At 41.8% G+C, this 18,909-nt stretch overlaps 1 protein-coding gene across 1 annotated transcript; it reads left to right on the forward strand.

Annotated features, from left to right (window-relative positions):
• Positions 1–3,517: 3,517 nt before the first annotated feature.
• Positions 3,518–18,650, forward strand: LOC135516150 (lysophospholipid acyltransferase LPCAT4-like). Its single transcript, XM_064940225.1, has 13 exons — positions 3,518–4,292; positions 4,597–4,960; positions 5,585–5,697; positions 6,179–6,239; positions 6,538–6,596; positions 8,488–8,522; positions 8,645–8,699; positions 8,884–8,966; positions 9,433–9,558; positions 14,105–14,258; positions 16,223–16,315; positions 16,899–17,034; positions 17,899–18,650. Exons 1-13 carry the CDS (start codon positions 4,203–4,205, stop codon positions 18,114–18,116), a joined length of 1,587 nt encoding a protein of 528 aa, XP_064796297.1. The 5' UTR covers positions 3,518–4,202; the 3' UTR covers positions 18,117–18,650.
• Positions 18,651–18,909: the final 259 nt, after the last annotated feature.

Genomic DNA, 18,909 nt, shown 5'->3' on the forward strand with positions numbered 1-18,909 from the left:
CATCTGGTAAAATAAAGGTATGTTGCTAATATCTAGGTAGGTTCTAGGCTGCAGTGCATTCGGGAAGTATTCAGATCCTTGACTTTTTTCACATTTTGTTAGTTTACAGCCTTAGTCTAAAAACTATTCAATTGTTTATTTTCCTTAAATCTACACACAATACCCCATAATGACAAAGCAAAAACAGGTTTTTAGAAATAAAATACCACATTTACATACGTATTCTGACCCCTTACTTTGTTGAAGCACCTTTGGCAGTGATTACAGCCTTGAGTCTTCTTGGGTATGATGCTATAAGCTTGGTACACCTGTATTTGGGGATTTTCTCCCATTCTTCTCTGCAGATTCTCTCAGGCTCTGTCAGGTTGGATGGGGAGCATCGCTGCACAGCTATTTTCCTGTCTCCAGAGATGTTCAATAGGGTTCAAAGACTTGTCCCGAAGCTACTTCTGCGTTGTCTTGGCTGTGTGCTTAGGGTCGTTGTCCTGTTGGAAGATGAACCTTCACCCCAGTCTGAGGTCCTGAGCACTCTGGAGCAGGTTTTCATTAAGGATCTCGCTGTACTTTGCTCCATTCATCTTTCCCTCAATCCGGACTAGTCTCCTAGTCCCTGCCGCTGAAAAACATCCCCACAACATGTTGCCACCACCATGCTTCACCGTAGGAATGGTTTCAGATTTCCTCCAGACGTGATGCTTGGCATTCAGGCCAAAGAGTTCAATCTTGGTTTCATCAGACCAGAGAATCTTGTTTATCATGGTCTGAGTCCTTTAGATGCCTTTTGGCAAACTCCAAGCGGGCTGTCATGTGCCTTTTACTGAGAAGTTGCTTCCGTCTGGCCACTCTACCATAAAGGCCTGATTGGTGGTGTGCCAGAGATTGTTGTCCTTCTGGAAGCTTCTCCCATCTCCACACAGGAACTCTGGAGCTCTGTCAAAGTGACTATCAGGTTCTTGGTCACCTCCCTGACCAAGGCCCTTCCCCCCCGATTGCTTAGTTTGGCCGGGTGGCCACTGTGTTCAATGCTGCAGAATTCTTTTGGTACACTTCCCCAGATCTTTGCCTCGACACAATCCTGTCTCGGAGCTCTAGGACAATTCCTTCAACCTCATGGCTTGGTTTTTACTCTGACATGCACTGTCAACTGTGGGACCTTATATAGACAGGTGTGCGCCTTTTCAAATCATGTCCAATCAATGGAAACAGGATGCACCTGAGCTCAATTTCAGGTCTCATATCAAAGGGTCTGAATAGTTATGTAAATAAGGTATTTCTATTTCTTATTTTTATTGAAATTTTCTAAAATTTCAAAAAACTTGTTTTCACTTTTTCATTATGGGGTATTGTGTGTAGATATCTTTTCAAGCTCGGCAAGTCAGTTAAGACTAAAAAAATCCCTGAGGTTGGAGACTTTTATCTCCCTCACCAACTTCAAACATCTGCTATCTGAGCAGCTAACCGATCGCTGCAGCTGTACATAGTCTATTGGTAAATAGCCCACCCATTTTCACCTACCTCATCCCCATACTGTTTTTATTTATTTACTTTTCTGCTCTTTTGCACACCAATATCTCTACCTGTACATGACCATCTGATCATTTATCACTCGTGTTAATCTGCAAAATTGTAATTATTCGCCTACCTCCTCATGCCTTTTGCACACATTGTATATAGACTCCCCTTTTTTTCTACTGTGTTATTGACTTGTTAATTGTTTACTCCATGTGTAACTCTGTGTTGTCTGTTCACACTGCTATGCTTTATCTTGGCCAGGTTGCAGTTGCAAATGAGAACTTGTTCTCAACTAGCCTACCTGGTTAAATAAAGGTGAAATAAAATAAAATAAATTTAAAAATTCATATTTACAACATATTTACAATGATGGCCAACAAACAGTTGGTTAACTGCCTTGTTCAGGGGCAGAACGACAGATTTTTACCTTGTCAGCTCAGGGATTCAATCTAGCAACCTTTCAGTTACTGTCCTAACGCTCTAACCACTAGGCTACCTGCCACCCCATTTATGAAGAAAATGTTGAACTTAATACATTTTATGATATGGCTGTAATGTAACAAAATGTGGAAAAGGGGAAGGTGTCTGAATACTTTCTTTACAAAAAAAATAGTCTAGTATTCATGGCACATAAATATCCGACTGCTACTAGAGTATAGAATCATGTACAAGACAATGTATAAATAAGACAACAAATATTAGTTAAATAAAATATGGAACAGTAAATTAAAATATATTTTAGTTTTGGATCAAGGTAGCTAGTAGCTAGCGTGCTGACAGCAAAGGTGTCAGCCAGAGATGATGTACAGAAGCTTGCAAGGATGTGTATAGTCTTGCATGATGTTTGCTTTGATGCCAATTAGTATTTTTGAATTTGAGCGCCAAATATAGTAATAAAAGTCACCTTGTCCGAGAGAGATTTACACTGTTATCAAAACGTCACGCCAGGGTAAGCCTACACGAATCACTTATTTGAAGTGTTTCTAAAATCCACAATGAATAAACTAAATGCTGAAAAAAGTTTGGAACCATTTCCGTGTTTTACTACTAGTTTTTATGGGTATTATGTGGGGCTCATTTGGGCCACGATTGGAGAAACGTACTGTATAACGCCCCACACAGCAGACTGTCGACCAATCGCGTTCACCTTGTCATCCTGAATCACGTTGTTGCAAATGCCGAGTTCAAAACAACTGGGAAATCTCAAATTTCCGACTACAGTGCGTTAAAGACAACTGGGAACTCGGAAAAAAACGACTCGGCTCAGACTGGGAAAAATATTTTGAGCGCTCATCCACCTTGCAATATATCATACATTTTCCAATTGGTAACATAATGTATATTGTACAGATTCACAACATATAATGCGAATTGTAATGTGTACCATATTTTACGAAATGGGTGACGGACATCCACAAATTAATAAATACCATACAGACGTAACATGTCATACCAAATGTATTGTTTTGGATTAACTACAGAATAATACGAAATTCTCAGAAATCAGGTTACAGACAAAACTCGTGTACCATGGTACTATCTCTGCTGATCACCTCTACCAATCAATTTATCCGTATCTAAAGGTAGTAGACAGCTAGTGACATCTTGAGACTAACATAGCATAGCAGGCGCTTGACGACAATTTCAAAAAACGGTCGGGGGAGGTTTTCTGCACTGTTCAACAAATCTGAACAGTGCAGAAGAAAAACTCCCCCAATATAAAAAAATGTATATATTATCAGGCGCCTGCTACGTTAGTTTGCTCTCAAGATGTCACCAATTGTCTACTACCTTAAGAGACGTATAACGTGATTGGCAGACGTGACCAGCAGAGATAGTACCATGGTACACCCGTTTTGATTGGTGTACAGTTTAGTACTCGGTGGCGTTTGCCTGTCTATCTAGCGAATATGAAAGTAAGTATTTTGAAAACATTTCCGAAATTTGACATTGCCAACAAACGGAAATGTTTTCAGAATAAATAGCTCCTCCCTCAACAGATCGATCATCTCGAAAACGAAAGCAGATAGCTTGCTACGGCCCACCACTTTACATGATTGGATTGTGATTGAAGGAGTGGGACGGGTTTCGAGTTATTTATATATTATCCCCCCCTCTCCTTTCCCACAATGGAATATTTTATTTTCAGGAGGAAGGAGAAGAAAAAGTGGGCGGTAATATAACTTTTCAGGATATAGTCCGCCCTAAAACCCCACCGAAGAAGATCACCAATGCGAGTTGTTGTTCTTATTTTTTACGCCATATGCATTGACACGAGCGCACATTTCGTATTAAATTCCTTGTATTAGAGTACAATAAATCAACGTATTGGAATTTTTAAATTCGGATTCACATCTTCGATTTCACTTGGATCGTTTTCACTTTTGAACTTGTTTCTTTGTTTCTTTTTATCCAACCAACTGTCGCACTCCCCCTATCCCTCGGACTGGTTTTGGCTCTCTGCATCTTGATAACGTTACATTTTGAGAGGCACTTTTATAACTTTTATATCACAACTTTTTACGCAACGCTAAATAGTTGCGGCGGAATTAAACTGTCGACGCACCGGGATATTCATCGCCATTCAGTGAATACCTCGCACATCAAACCTCAAAGGGTTAGTTTGAAATCTGGTTGGGTCTGACCTACTTTTTACAGATATTGAGTCTGTCAAGGCTTGCCTAGTCGCCATGGAGAGGCGGGACAGTCGCCAAGCAACATCTGATTATCCTCACCCATTTATACACAAACTGAAACTGACCAGGGCACAGAGAATACGGGTGAGTTGTCTTATTATGCTTGAGGAAATGTGGTAAGAGTTTGAGTTGAAAAGAGGACACATTTGAATGGTTTGTGTGTCTGCATGCATGTACCCATTGTTGATTATCAACCGTGCACGCATCTATATTCTGGATTCATTGTAGCATGTAGCAGCTTGTCTAGGAACTGTGATACAATATGATACATTGTAGCCTGTGCCAGAATGTGTGCATCTGTGTGTGTAATGAATATTATACATTGCAGGCTACCTACCCTATTTCACTTACTGTTCACCATATATTAACATGTCCCTCCAATCCACAGGGCATTGTGTTGGGCACCATCCTCTTCCCCATACGAATCTTCCTGGTCGCCCTCTGCTTCCTGATGATGTGGCCTATTGCCCGGCTGCGTTTGGCCGGCTTGTCAGAGGAGGAACGCTCCCGGCCAGTAGTGGCGGGGTGGCGTTGGTGGCTGCTACATTCCATCATCCGGTTCCTGAGCCGGGCAGCGTTTTTCTTCCTGGGGTTCTGGGTCCGGGTTAAAGGGCGTAGGGCAGGGCGTAAGGAGGCTCCTGTGCTGGCAGTGGCGCCTCACAGTAGCTTCCTGGACATGTTGGTGCTGCCGGAAACCCAGTTAGCTACAGTGGTGTCCCGATCGGAAAACCAAAAAATCCCTGTTATAGGGGGTGAGTGTGGGGGTAACTGGGAGTGGGACACATGCGTGCACACACACACACACACACACACACACACACACACAGTTGGCTAAGGTGGTGTCCAGATTGGAGAACCAGAGCCTGCCTGTAATAGGGGGTGAGTGTTATGCGGGATACTTGGAGTGACTCTAGATCAAAGTTGCACTTAAAAGACACAGATCTAGTATCTGATTACTGTCCTGAAATGGTAACCTTAATCACTGGGGATAAAATACCGCACTGGGGGCAACTTTATTCTACTATGTTGGGGTGAGATGGATGAGATGGATGTTGGGGTGAGGGGGGGGTGGAGGTTGGGAAAGGAAGGAGAGGTGGGGGAGGGATTGGAGAACAGGGAGTATTGAGAAATGTTGACAAACTCCTAAAACAAACTATTGCCTCATGACTTTTCTTGTTTTTGTACTCCTGCTATCTTTTCCCGACCTTTCCCCTTTCTTTCTCTTCTTACCTTTTTCCCTTCGTATTCCCTTTCCTATCTCTTCAGTAGCATAGGCCTTCAGTGGCTTTTGTGTCCTAACTAATATAATGATCACGTTATTATGGTTATGTCACATTATAACAGCCTTGTGTATGGTTCCTTTTTTCTCCCTTTAGCCCTCCTGGAGTTTAACCAGTCAGTGATGGTAAATAGGAAGAATCCAGAGTCCAGGAAACAAGCTATTGCGCAGATCATAGAGAGGCTCACCTCCAATGGCTACTGGCCACAGGTAAGCAGTGTTCAAAGGTCCTATTTGGCCAATGGAGGTAACAGGTGTAACGGAGAAGCCTTGTCCGAGACATGTAAACCCAATTGTTCAAGGATTTCCAGTGGTTGAGACATTGGGTTATCACATAGGCGACGTGGGCTCATATCCAACCAGTTACACACATGTAACCTCACTGCATCAGTCTTGTGCCATGTAGCGCGACGACTCTGAGTTAACTGGCACGTTAGAATGATGTAACTATAGAACAATTAACATTACTGATGAATGGACGACTGTTATAGAACTGGTTTAACGCCTTCTTTCTCTCAGTATATATCAATCACTGTCTCAATCTCTATCCCTCCCTCCATCTTTTTCTCTCTCTTTCTCCTCCTAATGAACCTTACTGATGGACTGGCTATACGAACTCCCTTGCTTTCTCACTCCCCATCTCTGTCATTGTCTCTATTCATCAATCACGGTCTTTCTCTCCTTATCTCAGATGCTGATGTTCCCAGAAGGCACCACTACGAACGGCACCATTCTCATCAAGTTTAAACGTGGTGAGAACCAGACCTTGGTTCAAGTACTATTTGAAATCTTTCAAATGCTTTTAGCCTTAGCCTGCCTAGGGTGCCAGATTGGCGGTGTTTGCACTTTTGCTTCTATTCCAATAGTTCATATAATTTCTAATAACATATGAACCTGGTATTGGTGAGCACACAAAGAATATCTTGGCTTAAATCAACAAACTGTCACTTATGCTGAACCTAAAGAAATGGATGGCATGTTGTGTTACGTAGGGAGGGGAGAAAGAAAGGTGTGAGCTGACTGGTTTACTGTTCTCTCTCTCCCTTCAAGGTGCCTTCCTGGCTGGAGTCCCAGTCCAACCAGTCCTGCTGCACTACCCCAACAAACTGGTGAGTAGAGAGGGGAAATAGAAAGTGAGTGGTGGAATGAACCGCTGCCTCTGGGAGCATATATGGTCTGGGATGACCGCACTACCACTAGACCAGCTCCAGACAGAGTAGTTGACTTGCCGATGGATTGGAATTGGGCCTGAGAACACCCTTCCTATTAAGGACTACAGTGTTCTGGTCGTGGGAAAATACCATGTTTGCTTTCTAATCATAGATGCGAATCCCTCCACTAATGTTGGCACCCTTGGTAAATATGAGCAAAACTGGCTGCGGGGAAGAAGAAAAACATCTTTGTATTCACAAAAATCAAACCTTTAATTCAAGTAAAAATAATTGAAAGAAAAAATCTATTCTTATCATAAAACAAATATATCTTGGTTCTCAAATATGTGTGCCACAATTATTGGCACCCCTTCATTCTTTGTGCAACCTCCCTTTGCCAAGATAACAGCTCTTCTCCTATAATGTGTAAGAGTTTGGGGAACACATGGCAAAGGATCTGAGACAATTCCTCCATATCGAATCTCTCCAGATCCTTCAGATTCTCCAAGATCCACGCTTGTGGACTCTCCTCTTCAGCTCATCTCACAGGTTTTCCATGGCGGTTCTGTCAGGAACTGGGATGTCCATGGCAAAGCCTTGTTTCTGTGGTCATTGAAGAATTTTTGTGTTGATTTTGAGGTGTGCTTTGGATCACTGCCCTGCTGGAAGATACAACCCCTGCCCAGTTTAAGCTTCCTAGCAGAGGCAGTCATGTTTTGATTTAATATCTGCTGGTACTTGATGGAGTCCATTATACCATGTATCCTAACAAGTTGTCCAGGGCCTTTGGAAGAAAAACAGCTCCACAACATCAAAGATCCACCACCATACTTCACAGTGGGGATGAGGTACTTTTTGCGTGGCCATCTTTCTGTCTACGCCAAACCCACCTCTGGTGTTTGTTTTCAAAATGCTCTATTTTGACATCATGGCCATAAAACCCAGTCCCAATGAAAGTTCCAGTAATGTTTGGCAAAATGTAGGCGCTTGAGTTTGTTGTTTGACAGCAAAGGCTTTTTTATGGCAACTCTCCCAAACAACTTGTGATCATAGTTTTGGAGACTTTCTGACCCAAGACCCAACTAACGTCTGCAATTCTCCAGCTGTGATCCTTGGAGATTTTTTGGCCACTCGAACCATCCTCCTCACACACGTCCTCTTTCAGGCCGATTGTTAACATCTCCAGTTGCTTTAAATTATTGCCCTGATAGTAGAAATGGGCATTTTCAACCGTTGAGCTTTTTTCTTATAGCCATTTCCTGGTTTGTGCAGCTCAACAACCCTTTGTCACACATCATTACTGTATTCTCGGGTCTTTCCCATAGTAATGGATGACTATGGGAACCTGGCCTGTGTTTCACCTCATATTTATACCCCAGTGAAACAGGAAAGTCATGGCTTTCCACTTAAGTGTTCCTAATCACTCAGGTGAATTTAAAAATTTAAAATATGAATGGGTATATACTTGAGTTAGATTTTACTCATAAGAATTTCTAGGGGTGCCAATAATTGTCACACGTTTCAGAGAAAAATATTTGTCATTTCACATTTTTTATTTTTTTCTATAATTTTGCTTCAATTAAAGGTTTGATTTTTGTGAATATTTGTAATGAAAGACCTTGAGGATAAATAGCAAAGACGTTTTGCTCATATTTACTGAGAGTGCCCTCCATTTATATTGGCACCCTTGTTAATCTTTGCATGTTGGAACTCCAATGGTGCAACAGCATGTCTGTACAGGGTGTGTTTTGAACTGAGTGACCTGTAGGCTATGCAATGTTCTGAACATAATCAGGTGACGTACTGTCTGCACGTGTGAGTTTAAAAGAAAGCTGGCTTATTTTTCTAGGATACTGTGCGCTGGACCCACAAGGGCACAACCTGGTAAGGCATCATCTAAATTAATTTTGGTTTGGAATATGATAATCATTCAACTTCATTATCTATAATATTGTAAATAAGCTTTTTCTAAATGTTATTTCACTGACGGGTGTTGTTCCCTCCAGGATTGAGACACTGTGGCACACCTGCTCTCAGCTCTACACTAACGTTACTGTCGAGGTATGATCGTGTTCTGTTTTCAGATTGGCTGTCGGTGTAAATGTCCTCTTCTCTTATTAGCGATATTACCTGTCAGTATTAATATCCTGTTCTGATTGCCTGTATTACATGTCACTATAAATGTAATGTTCTCTTATTGGCTACAGTACCTGTATTAATGTCCTGTACTCTGATTTGGTTACAGTTTCTGCCAGTATACACCCCCTCTCAGGAAGAGAAGGATGACCCTAACCTGTATGCAGACAATGTCCAGAAACTCATGGCCAAGTAAGTTTACACAGAATTTCTGCCTGTAATGTATGTCTATCTCATCTTTGGGCTCAGTCTTCTTGAGGTGTGTGTTTTTGTTGTTGCGGTATGCATGTTATTCTAACAGTACTGAGTTTACCTCTTTTGTGCTTGTCAGGGCTCTGTGTATCCCAGCTAATGACTGTGTACGAATACCTGTACTTGCATTTTTAAATTGTAGGCTTTTTGAGAAGAAAATAATGAGTATGGTTTAAATGCCAGGATGTTATGCTCATTTACGCTTTTCATCTAGTAGAATTGCACATTAGATGGTGCATTCTCAGTAGGATCAGCCTAGTATGCTGATATTTGTTGCTTACTGCGGTCGGTTTGACCAAATATGTAGTACGATTAGTAAACAATATGCAGTTTAAGTAGTAGGCACTGCTTATGTGAATGAGAGGTGTATGTGTGGTCTAACAGTATCATCTCCTATGTGTTTCAGGACTCTGGGTATCCCAGCTACAGACCATGTGATGGAGGGGCGTGTTCCTACCAGAATGCTAGGGGGGCTCTCCCTCCCCCTAGAACCCCCAGCCAGAGAAACCCTCTCACTGCTGCACAAAGACGGGTAAGAGACGTGTGTGTCACAGGAGGCTGGTGATGGGAGGACGACTCATAATAATATCTGGAATGGAGTAAATTAATTGGTATCAATCTATGTTTGATTTGTTTTTATACCGTTAAGTACACTCGGTTCCAGCCATTATTATGAGCCAGCCCTCCCCAATTTAAAGTGCCACCAGTCACCTGTGGTTTATGTGTCTGTGTGAAGTCATCAATTGCGTGTGCGTATGCAGAGTCATAGAACAATAACCATTTTGTATTAGAGAAGAACATGTGTAGAACTTGTTTGTTACCTGTGTATAGAATGTATGTATATGGGAACTTCCTATTTTGTTAGTTACACCTGGTGATCACCTGTGTGGCTTACCTGTAGGAGTAGAACAAAGGGATTATGGGGAGATGCTGTTAGTGTTGAGTTGGAACAGGTGTGACGGGCCTTGGAAGATGCTACAGAAAAACAGTTTACAAATGCCTTATCATATTTTTATATTTACAAAAATATATATATATTTCACTGTGACAACCCGTACATTGGGAGTAATACATATCTATCGACTCTCAAGTCATTAATGCAAATTCGCGTTGGAAACGTGCCTGCAAAGCTTCTATAGAAATGGCTACTTTAGAATCTAGGAACTGAATCCATGACAATATATACATACAAGTATCTGCCAACATAGAGGGCGTTAGGCCACCGTGAGTCAGAACAGCTTCAATTAAACTTCACATAGATTCTACAAGTGTCTGGAACTCTATCAGAGGGTTGCGACACCATTCTTCCATGAGAAATTTCATAATTTGGTGTTTTGTTAATGATGGTGGAAAACCCTGTCTCAGGCACCACTCCAGAATCTCTCATACGTGTTTAATTGGGTTGACATCTGGCGACTGAGACTGCATCGTTTTCATGCTCATCAAACCTATCAGTGACTTCTTGTGCTCTGTGGATAATAGCCATGGTAGCCAAAATAATGGCCTGCCCAGCATTTTTATACATGTCCCTAAGCATGATGGGATGTTAATTGCTTGATTAACTCAGGAACCACACCTGTGTAGAAGCACTTGCTTTCAAAATACAGTGTACCCCTCATTGACTCACGTGTTTCCATTATTTTGCGAGTTGCCTGTATACAGGGCATTTGGAAAGTATTTTCCACATTTTTGTTACTTTACAACTTTATTCTAAAATGTATTAAATATTTGTTCCCTCGTCAATCAAAACACAATACCCCATAATGACAAAGTGAATACAGGTTTTTAATTTTTTGCAAATGTATTACAATTTTTTTTTAAACAGATTATTTAAACCTTATTTACGTGACTATTCAGACCCTTTGCTATGAGACTTGAAATTGAGCTCCGGTGCATCCTGAAATGTTTCTACAACAGCCTGCTTGGAGTGCACCTGTGGTAAATTCAATTGATTGGACATGATTTGGAAAGGTACACACCTGTCTATAAAAGGTCCCACAGTTGACAGTGCATGTCAGAGCAAAAACAAAGCCATGAGGTCAATGAAATTGTCCGTAGAGCTCTGAGACAGGATTGTGTCGAGGCACAGATCTGGGGAAGGGTACCAAAACATTCGTGCAGCATTGGAGGTGCCCAACAACAGTGGTCTCCATCATTCTTAAATGGAAGAAGTTTGGAGCCACCAAGAGTCTTCCTAGAGCTGGCTGCCCGGCCAAACTGAGCAATCGGGGGAGAAGGGCCTTGGCCAGGGAGGTGACAAAGAACCTGATGGTCACTCTGACACAGCACCAGAGTTCATCTGTGGAGATGGGAGAACCATCCAGAAGTACAATGATCTCTGTAGGACTCCACCAATCAGGCCAGACGGCCAGAGTGGCCAGACGGAAGCCACTCCTCAGTAAAATGCACATGACAGCCTGCTTGGAGTTTGCCAAAAGGCACCTTGGACCATGAGAAACAAGATTCTCTGGTCTGATGAAACCAAGATTAAAATCTGTGGCCTGAATGCCAAGCATTACGTCTAGAGGAAACCTGGCACCATTTCTACGGTGAAGCATGGTGATGGCAGCATCATGCTGTGGGAATTTTTCTCAGTGGCAGGGACTGGGAGACTAGTCAGGATCGAGGGAAAGATGAACAGAGCAAAGTTCAGAGATGGTTCACCTTCCACCAGGACAACGATTCTAAGCACACAGCCAAGACAACGCAGGAGTGGCTTCGGGACAAGTCTCTAAATGTCCTTGAGTGGCCCAGCCAGAGCCCGGACTTGAACCTGATTGAACATCTCTGGAGAGACCTGAAAAATAGCTGTGCAGCAATGCTCCCCATCCAACCTGACAGAGCTTGAGAAGATCTGCAGAGAAGAATGGGAGAAACTCCCCAAAGGTGTGCCAAGCTTGTAGCATCATACCCAAGAAGACTTGAGGCTGTAATCGCTGCCAAAGGTGCTTCAACAAAGTAGTGAAGAGTCTGAATACTTATGTAAATTTGATATTTCAGATTTTTTTTTGTTTTATGAGATTTGCAAACATTTCTAAAAACCTGTTTTAACTTTGTCATTATGAGGTGCTGTGTGTACAGTTGAAGTCTGAACTTTACATACGCTTGGGTTGGAGTCATTTACTCGTCTTTCAACCACTCCACAAATTTCTTGTTAGGACATCTACTTTGTGCATGACAAAAGTAATTTTTCCAACAATTGTTTACAGACAGATTATTTCACTTATAACTCACTGTATCACAATTCCAGTAGGTCAGAAGTTTACATACACTAAGTTGACTGTGCCTTTAAACAGCTTGGAAAATTCCAGAAAATTATGTCATGGCTTTAGAAGCTTCTGATAGGCTAATCATTTGAGTCAATTGGAGGTGTACCTGTGGATGTATTTCAAGGCCTTCCTTCAAACTAGGTGTCTCTTTGCTTGACATAATGGGGAAATCATAAGAAATCAGCTACGACCTCAGGAAAAACTTTTGGTGACCTCCACAATTCTGGTTCATCCTTGGGAGCAATTTCCAAATACCTGAAGGTACCACATTCATCTGTACAAACAATAGTATGCAAGTCTAAACATCGTGGGACCACGCAGCCGTTATACCGCTCAGGAAGGAGACGTGTTCTGTCTCCTAGAGATGAACGTAATTTGGTACTAAATGTGCAAATCAATCCCAGAACAACAGCAAAGGACTTTATGAAGATGCTGGAGGAAACCGGTACGAAAGTATCTATCCACAGTAAAACGAGCCCTATATCGACATAACCTGAAAGGCCGCTCAGCAAGGAAGAAGCCACTGCTCCAAAACACCATTTAAAAAAAGCCAGACTACGGTTTGCAACGGCACATGGGGACAAAGATTGTACTTTTTGGAGAAATGTCCTCTGGTCTGATGAAACAGAACTAGAAATGTTCGGCCATAATGACCATGGTTATCTTTGGAGGAAAAGGGGGAGGCTTGTAAGCCGAAGAACACCATCCCAACCGTGATGCACGGATGGCAGCTCCTTGCTGCAGGAGGACTGGTGCACTTCACAAAATAGATGGCATCATGAGGTAGGAAAATTTATATGAATATTTATTTATTTATTTTACCTTTATTTAACTAGGCAAGTCAGTTAAGAACAAATTCTTATTTTCAATGACTGCCTAGGAACAGTGGGTTAACTGCCTGTTCAGGGGCAGAACGACAGATTTTTACCTTGTCAGCTCGGGGGTTTGAACTTCCGGTTACTAGTCCAGTGCTCTAACCACTAGGCTACCCTGCCATATATTGAAGCAACAACTCAAGACCTCAATCAAGAAGTTAAAGCTTGGTTGCAAATGGGTCTTCCAAATGGACAATAACCCCAAGCATACTTCCAAAGTCGTGGCAAAATATATTACGGAGAACAAAGTCAAGCTATTGGAGTGGCCATTACAAAGCCCTGACCTCAATCCTTTAGAAAATTTGTGCGCAGATCTGAAAAAGCTTGTGGGAGCAAGGAGGCCTAGAAACCTGACTGGGCCAAAATTCATCCAACTTATTGTGGAAGGCTTCCTGAAATGTTTGACCCAAGTTAAATAATTTAAAGGCAATGCTACCAAATGGTAATTGAGAGTATGTAAACTTCTGACCCACTGGGAATTTGATAAAATAAATAAAGCTGAAATAAGTCATTCTCTCTACTATTTTTCTGACATTTCACATTCTTAAAGTGTTGATCCCAACTGACCTAAGACGGTTTTACTAGGATTACATGTCAGGAATTGTGAAAAACTGAGTTTAAATGTATTTGGCTTAGGTGTATGTAAACTACCGACTTCAACTGTAGATTTGATGAGAAAACAACAATTTAATCAGTTTTACAGTAAGACTGTCACGTAACAAAATGTGGAAAAAGTCCAGTTGTCTGAATACTTTTTCAGATTGCACTGTATATGTAGGCTATTTATCTATGGCTTTGTGTTTGATCCTAACTACGCAGGTGCTCTCCTTCTTGTGTGCAGTACTTCTTAAATTGTCATCTAGAAACCTCCCTTTCTCATTTCTCTCCCCTTCAATTTGTTTCTCTCCTTCCATCTCTCCCTCTCCATCCTCAGTCTCAGAGAGTCAGAGGTTGAGGTGGCACTAACTCAGATGATTGACCGGTGTCAGTCCGAACAGGGTTGGAGGGCTGTTGTGGATGAGCTGGTCCCTCTTATGGGACTGACTGACAGACAGACTGCTGCTAAGATCTGTGGTCTCTACTCAAAGGTAAAGTCCTCCTGAGGTTAAATTGTCCACCAGCGTCAAGCGTGTGTGCAGTACATTTTGAGTATTTCTTGGTGTTGTGTGTACTTTGTTTCACTGTTGTTTGTGTAACAGTGACAACGTTTGCATGCACAACAGTATTCCGGCTAGTAACTCATATTCCGCTTAAGGTCGAATTCGGGATAAGCTGTTTACATGTACCTTTTGATATCCTGTTCACGAGTATCCATGGAATCTTTGAATATCCAGAATATTCCTAATTGACTTTCATATTAGTTAATAGTACAGTGCATTAGGAAAGTATCAAATCAAACTTTATTTGTCACATGCGCCGAATACAACAAGTGTAGACTTAACCGTAAAATGCTTACTTACAACCCCTTAACCAACAGTGCAGTTCAAGAAGAAGAACATATTTACTAAGTAGACTAAAGTAAAAAAGTAACACAATAACGAGGCTATTGTACAGGGGGCACCGATACCGAGTCAGTGTGCGGGGGTACAGCTTAGTTGAGGTAATCTGTACATGTAGGTGGGGTTGTTGTGACTATGCATAGATAATGAACAGCGAGTAGCAGCAGTGTACAAAAGGAAGGGGGGTGTCTGTAAATTGTCCGGTGGCGGGTTTATGAATTGTTCTGCAGTCTTATGGCTTCGGGGTAGAAGCTGTTGATGAGCCTTTTGGTCCTAGACTTGGCGCTCTGGTACCGCTTGCTGTGCGGTAGCAGAGAAAACAGGGTGACTGGAGTCTCTGACAATTTTATGGGCTTTCCTCTGATACTGCCTATTATATAGGTCCTGGATGGTAGGAAGCTTGGCCCAAGGGATGTATTGGGCCGTTCGCACTATCCTCTGTCGTGCCTTACGGTCAGATGCCGAGCAGTTGCCGTACCAGGTGGTGATGCAATCGGTCAGGATGCTCTCAATGGTGCAGCTACAGAACCTTTTGAGGATCTGGGGACCCATGCCAAATATTTTCAGTCTCCTGAGGGGGAAAAGGTTTTGTCGTGCCCTTTTCACGACTGTCTTGGTATGTTTTGATTATGATAGTTTGTTGGTGAAGTGGACACCAAGGAACTTGAAACTCTCGACCCGCTCCACTACAGCCCCGTCGATGTTAATGGGGGCCTGTTCGGCCCGCCTTTTCCTGTAGTCCACGATCTTCTCTTTTGTCTTGCTCACATTGAGGGAGAGGTTGTTGTCCTGGCACTGCATGTTGTCGGTGATCACTGTTGTGTCATCGGCAAACTTGATGATGGTGTTCTGGCCTTGCAGTCAGGAGTGAACAGAGAGTACAGGAAGTGGTTTTGAACGCTGAGCTGTAGTCAATGAATAGCATTCTCACATAGGTGTTCCTTTTGTCCTGGTGGGAAAGGGCAATGTGGAGTGCAATAGAGATTGCATCATCTGTGGATCTGTTGGGGCAGTATGCAAATTGGAGTGGTCTAGGTTTTCTGGGATAGTGGTGTTGATGTGAGCCACACCAGCCTTTAAAAGCACTTCATAGCTACAGATGTGAGTTCTACGGGTCGGTAGTTATTTAGGCAGGTTACCTTCATGTTCTTGGACACAGGGTCGATGGTGGTCTGCTTGAAACATGATTATATTACAGACTCAGTCAGGGACAGGTTGAAAATGTCAGTGAAGACACTTGCCAGTTGGTCAGCGCATGCTCGGAGTACACGTCCAAGTAATCCGTCTGGCCCTGCGGCCTTGTGAACGTTGACCTGTTTAAGGGTCTTACTCATTGACTACGGAGAGCGTGCCACACTATTCCATCTAAGATCAGCATATTCCAGGCATCTTATCCTGGTTTCACATAACCGGGATACAAGCTTTTTGGGGTTATTGTGAACAGAATTTGATGTTTTATATGCATCAACTCAAAAACAGAGTACTTGAATATCCCAAGTAATATATATATATATTATTGGTGTGCATGTAAATGTGGACTGTGTGCATTGCAGGATGACAAGGTGGATCTCAGACAGATCTATCTAAGTGTGGCGGCTGTCTCCAGCTTTATGGACTTCAAGTCTCTCCTTCACATCGCCTTCACTGTAAGTACCTCTCCCGGTGTTTGTGTACATGTAGAATGGATTCATAACCCCTGTGTTAATGTTTAGAGTACATGTTAAACCTGGTAGGAAGTTATGCATTTCAACCTATAAAGTGTGTGTAAGTAGCCTGGGTCCCAGATCTGTTTGTGCGCTTGTCAACTCCAGCATGTTTGGCAAGCGAGCAGGAGTTGGCAAGAGAGCAGAAACAGACTGGCATCCAGGTTAAGAACAGAGGAACAAACCCAGGCTGTAAATACAGTATTAAGAGGGCGCCTTAACCTATAAACTGTACATATACAGTATATTTTACATGTGTTTGTATGTACTGTACTTGTACAGTGCATTCGGAAAATATTCAGACCCCTTCACTTTTTCCGCATTTTGTTACTTTACAGCCTTATTCTGAAATGGATTAAATACAGGGGTCTGAATACTTTTCGAATGCACTGTAAATGTATGTATGTATGTATGTACTGTATTTTCTAAATTGAATATTTTACAAACTGTATATTAACTTTATATACTTACATAAATGGTATAGTTTATATTGGGTTAGAAATATCTGCTCTGTGTGTGTCTGCAGCTGTATGACAGAGAGGGTAGTGGCAGTCTGACAGCGGTGGATGTGTCTGACCTGATGGGGGCGCTAGTGGGGAGTCCTCAATACCACACAGAGGAGCTGTACTCAGAACTGTCCCGGAGAGGCGTGCCCACTGAACGCAAGACACCAATCTATATTAACATAATTTACATTTAAATGAATGAACAACTTGATTAATCAAATAAACCTTTAATTTAATTTTTGGGGGACCCATCCACCACGACCCCTCTTTCTGAGGACCGAAATTTTTTGGGGTTACATGTATATTCTACACATTATTTATATGGTATTTTTTTTACACTGTACAGTGGGGCAAAAAAGTATTTAGTCAACCACCAATTGTGCAAGTTCTCCCACTTAAAAAGATGAGGCCTGTAATTTATCATAGGTACACTTCAACAATGACAGACAAAATGAGGGAAAAAAATCCAGAAAATCACATTGTAGGATTTTTAATGAATGTATTTGCAAATTATATGGTGGAAAATAAGTATTATATATATGCTATTTGATTACATCTGGACAGATGGTACTTAAACAAATCCGGTATACATTATATGAAGTCTTTTCAGTCAACAATTATAGATCATGAGTTTTTGAATTCAACCCTCGGCTACTTTCACCCCATTCCAACTTACCTTGATTATTAGTGGTTTATTATTAAACTTTTTGTGGCTGTTGAGCAGAAACCGAGTCTGTGATAATGTGACACAAGCTGTTTCAAAGAAGAGCGATTGTCTGACTGCCCCTAACTACTGGCTCTTTCTCAATTAATCTTTCCTCGATTCCCCCGCATCCTCTCCCCTTGCCTCCTCCTTCTCAAAACCCATTAGAGAAGAAGGTCTGACGGGAGGGACCGTGGACCTTCTCCAATACAGTTGAGGGGCCAAGGAGATAGGTTAGCGAGGACTGAAGGAAAGACAGGTTGAAAGATCCACATCCTTGTCAACAACCCTAATGCTACATTGTTGTATCTCTACAGAGGAGCTGTTCAGAGTGCTGACCACCCATCCCACCTATCAGAAGCTGATCAGCGAGTACCTCACATCTGAGGGGGCAGAGTCTACAACTCCATCGACTCCTCTGATCAATGGGAAGGTTGGGAACAATAATGAAGGATTGCCTAACGACAACAGATCGGCTTTGCTTCATAAAACCGCTGATAACAGCTCGGCTCTACCCCACAAGAAGGATGACTAAGTGAAGGAACTCTGAAGCATAGTAATTGAATTCCTGACTGGGCAGTCTAATTGCTGTGATCTGAAGGGCTATGTCCCTTCTAGAAATTATATTTATGTACTCTGAAGGCTAGTCTGTTGCTGGCTACGTCTCCAATGACACCCAATGATGACTTTGATGGCGAATCCCCTTCTAGGAATTATATTTCTATGGGGCTTACACTGTTTTGAGAAATAGAGAGAACCTGCACAAAGCAGCTCTACAATATCTACAGTAAGCCCCATAGATGTTAAATGGAATATATGTCATGACTAGTTTGTGTGAGTCTCAGATTAGTTATATATTGTTTACAATGTACATAGCTAGCTATGATTATTTCACGCAGTTCCCGAGTCTGTTCGTCAAGATGCTGTGAAAATAGTATCACAATAGTTATTTATAAATGTGATGTTTTAATAAAATTAAGAGTTCTTGTATTTTGTACTGCTTGAAAGAGATGTGGTATGTGAATAATTTGTATTGTTTAAAGAACAAAATATATAAACCAAATGTAAATGACAATTCTCGAGTTTTTTTTTTTATATTATACATACACCTGTAGAAATCCACTTTTTCGAGCTGAAAGACAATGGCCACAGTTTACTGGCCAGTTTACATATTGTGTTGCACAACAATTTAAGTCTATAAAAGTCGTTGTTTCAGTCAAGTATGATATATTTCGGCTAGAAGTGACAAATCCGAACTACCCACTTTGTGAAAATGTGTGTGAATGCGGTGTCGTCCTATGATATAATTATTTTAAACCTACATTTAG

The sequence above is a fragment of the Oncorhynchus masou genome, chromosome 27, assembly GCF_036934945.1.
Source record: "Oncorhynchus masou masou isolate Uvic2021 chromosome 27, UVic_Omas_1.1, whole genome shotgun sequence".
Taxonomy (NCBI): Eukaryota; Metazoa; Chordata; class Actinopteri; order Salmoniformes; family Salmonidae; genus Oncorhynchus; species Oncorhynchus masou.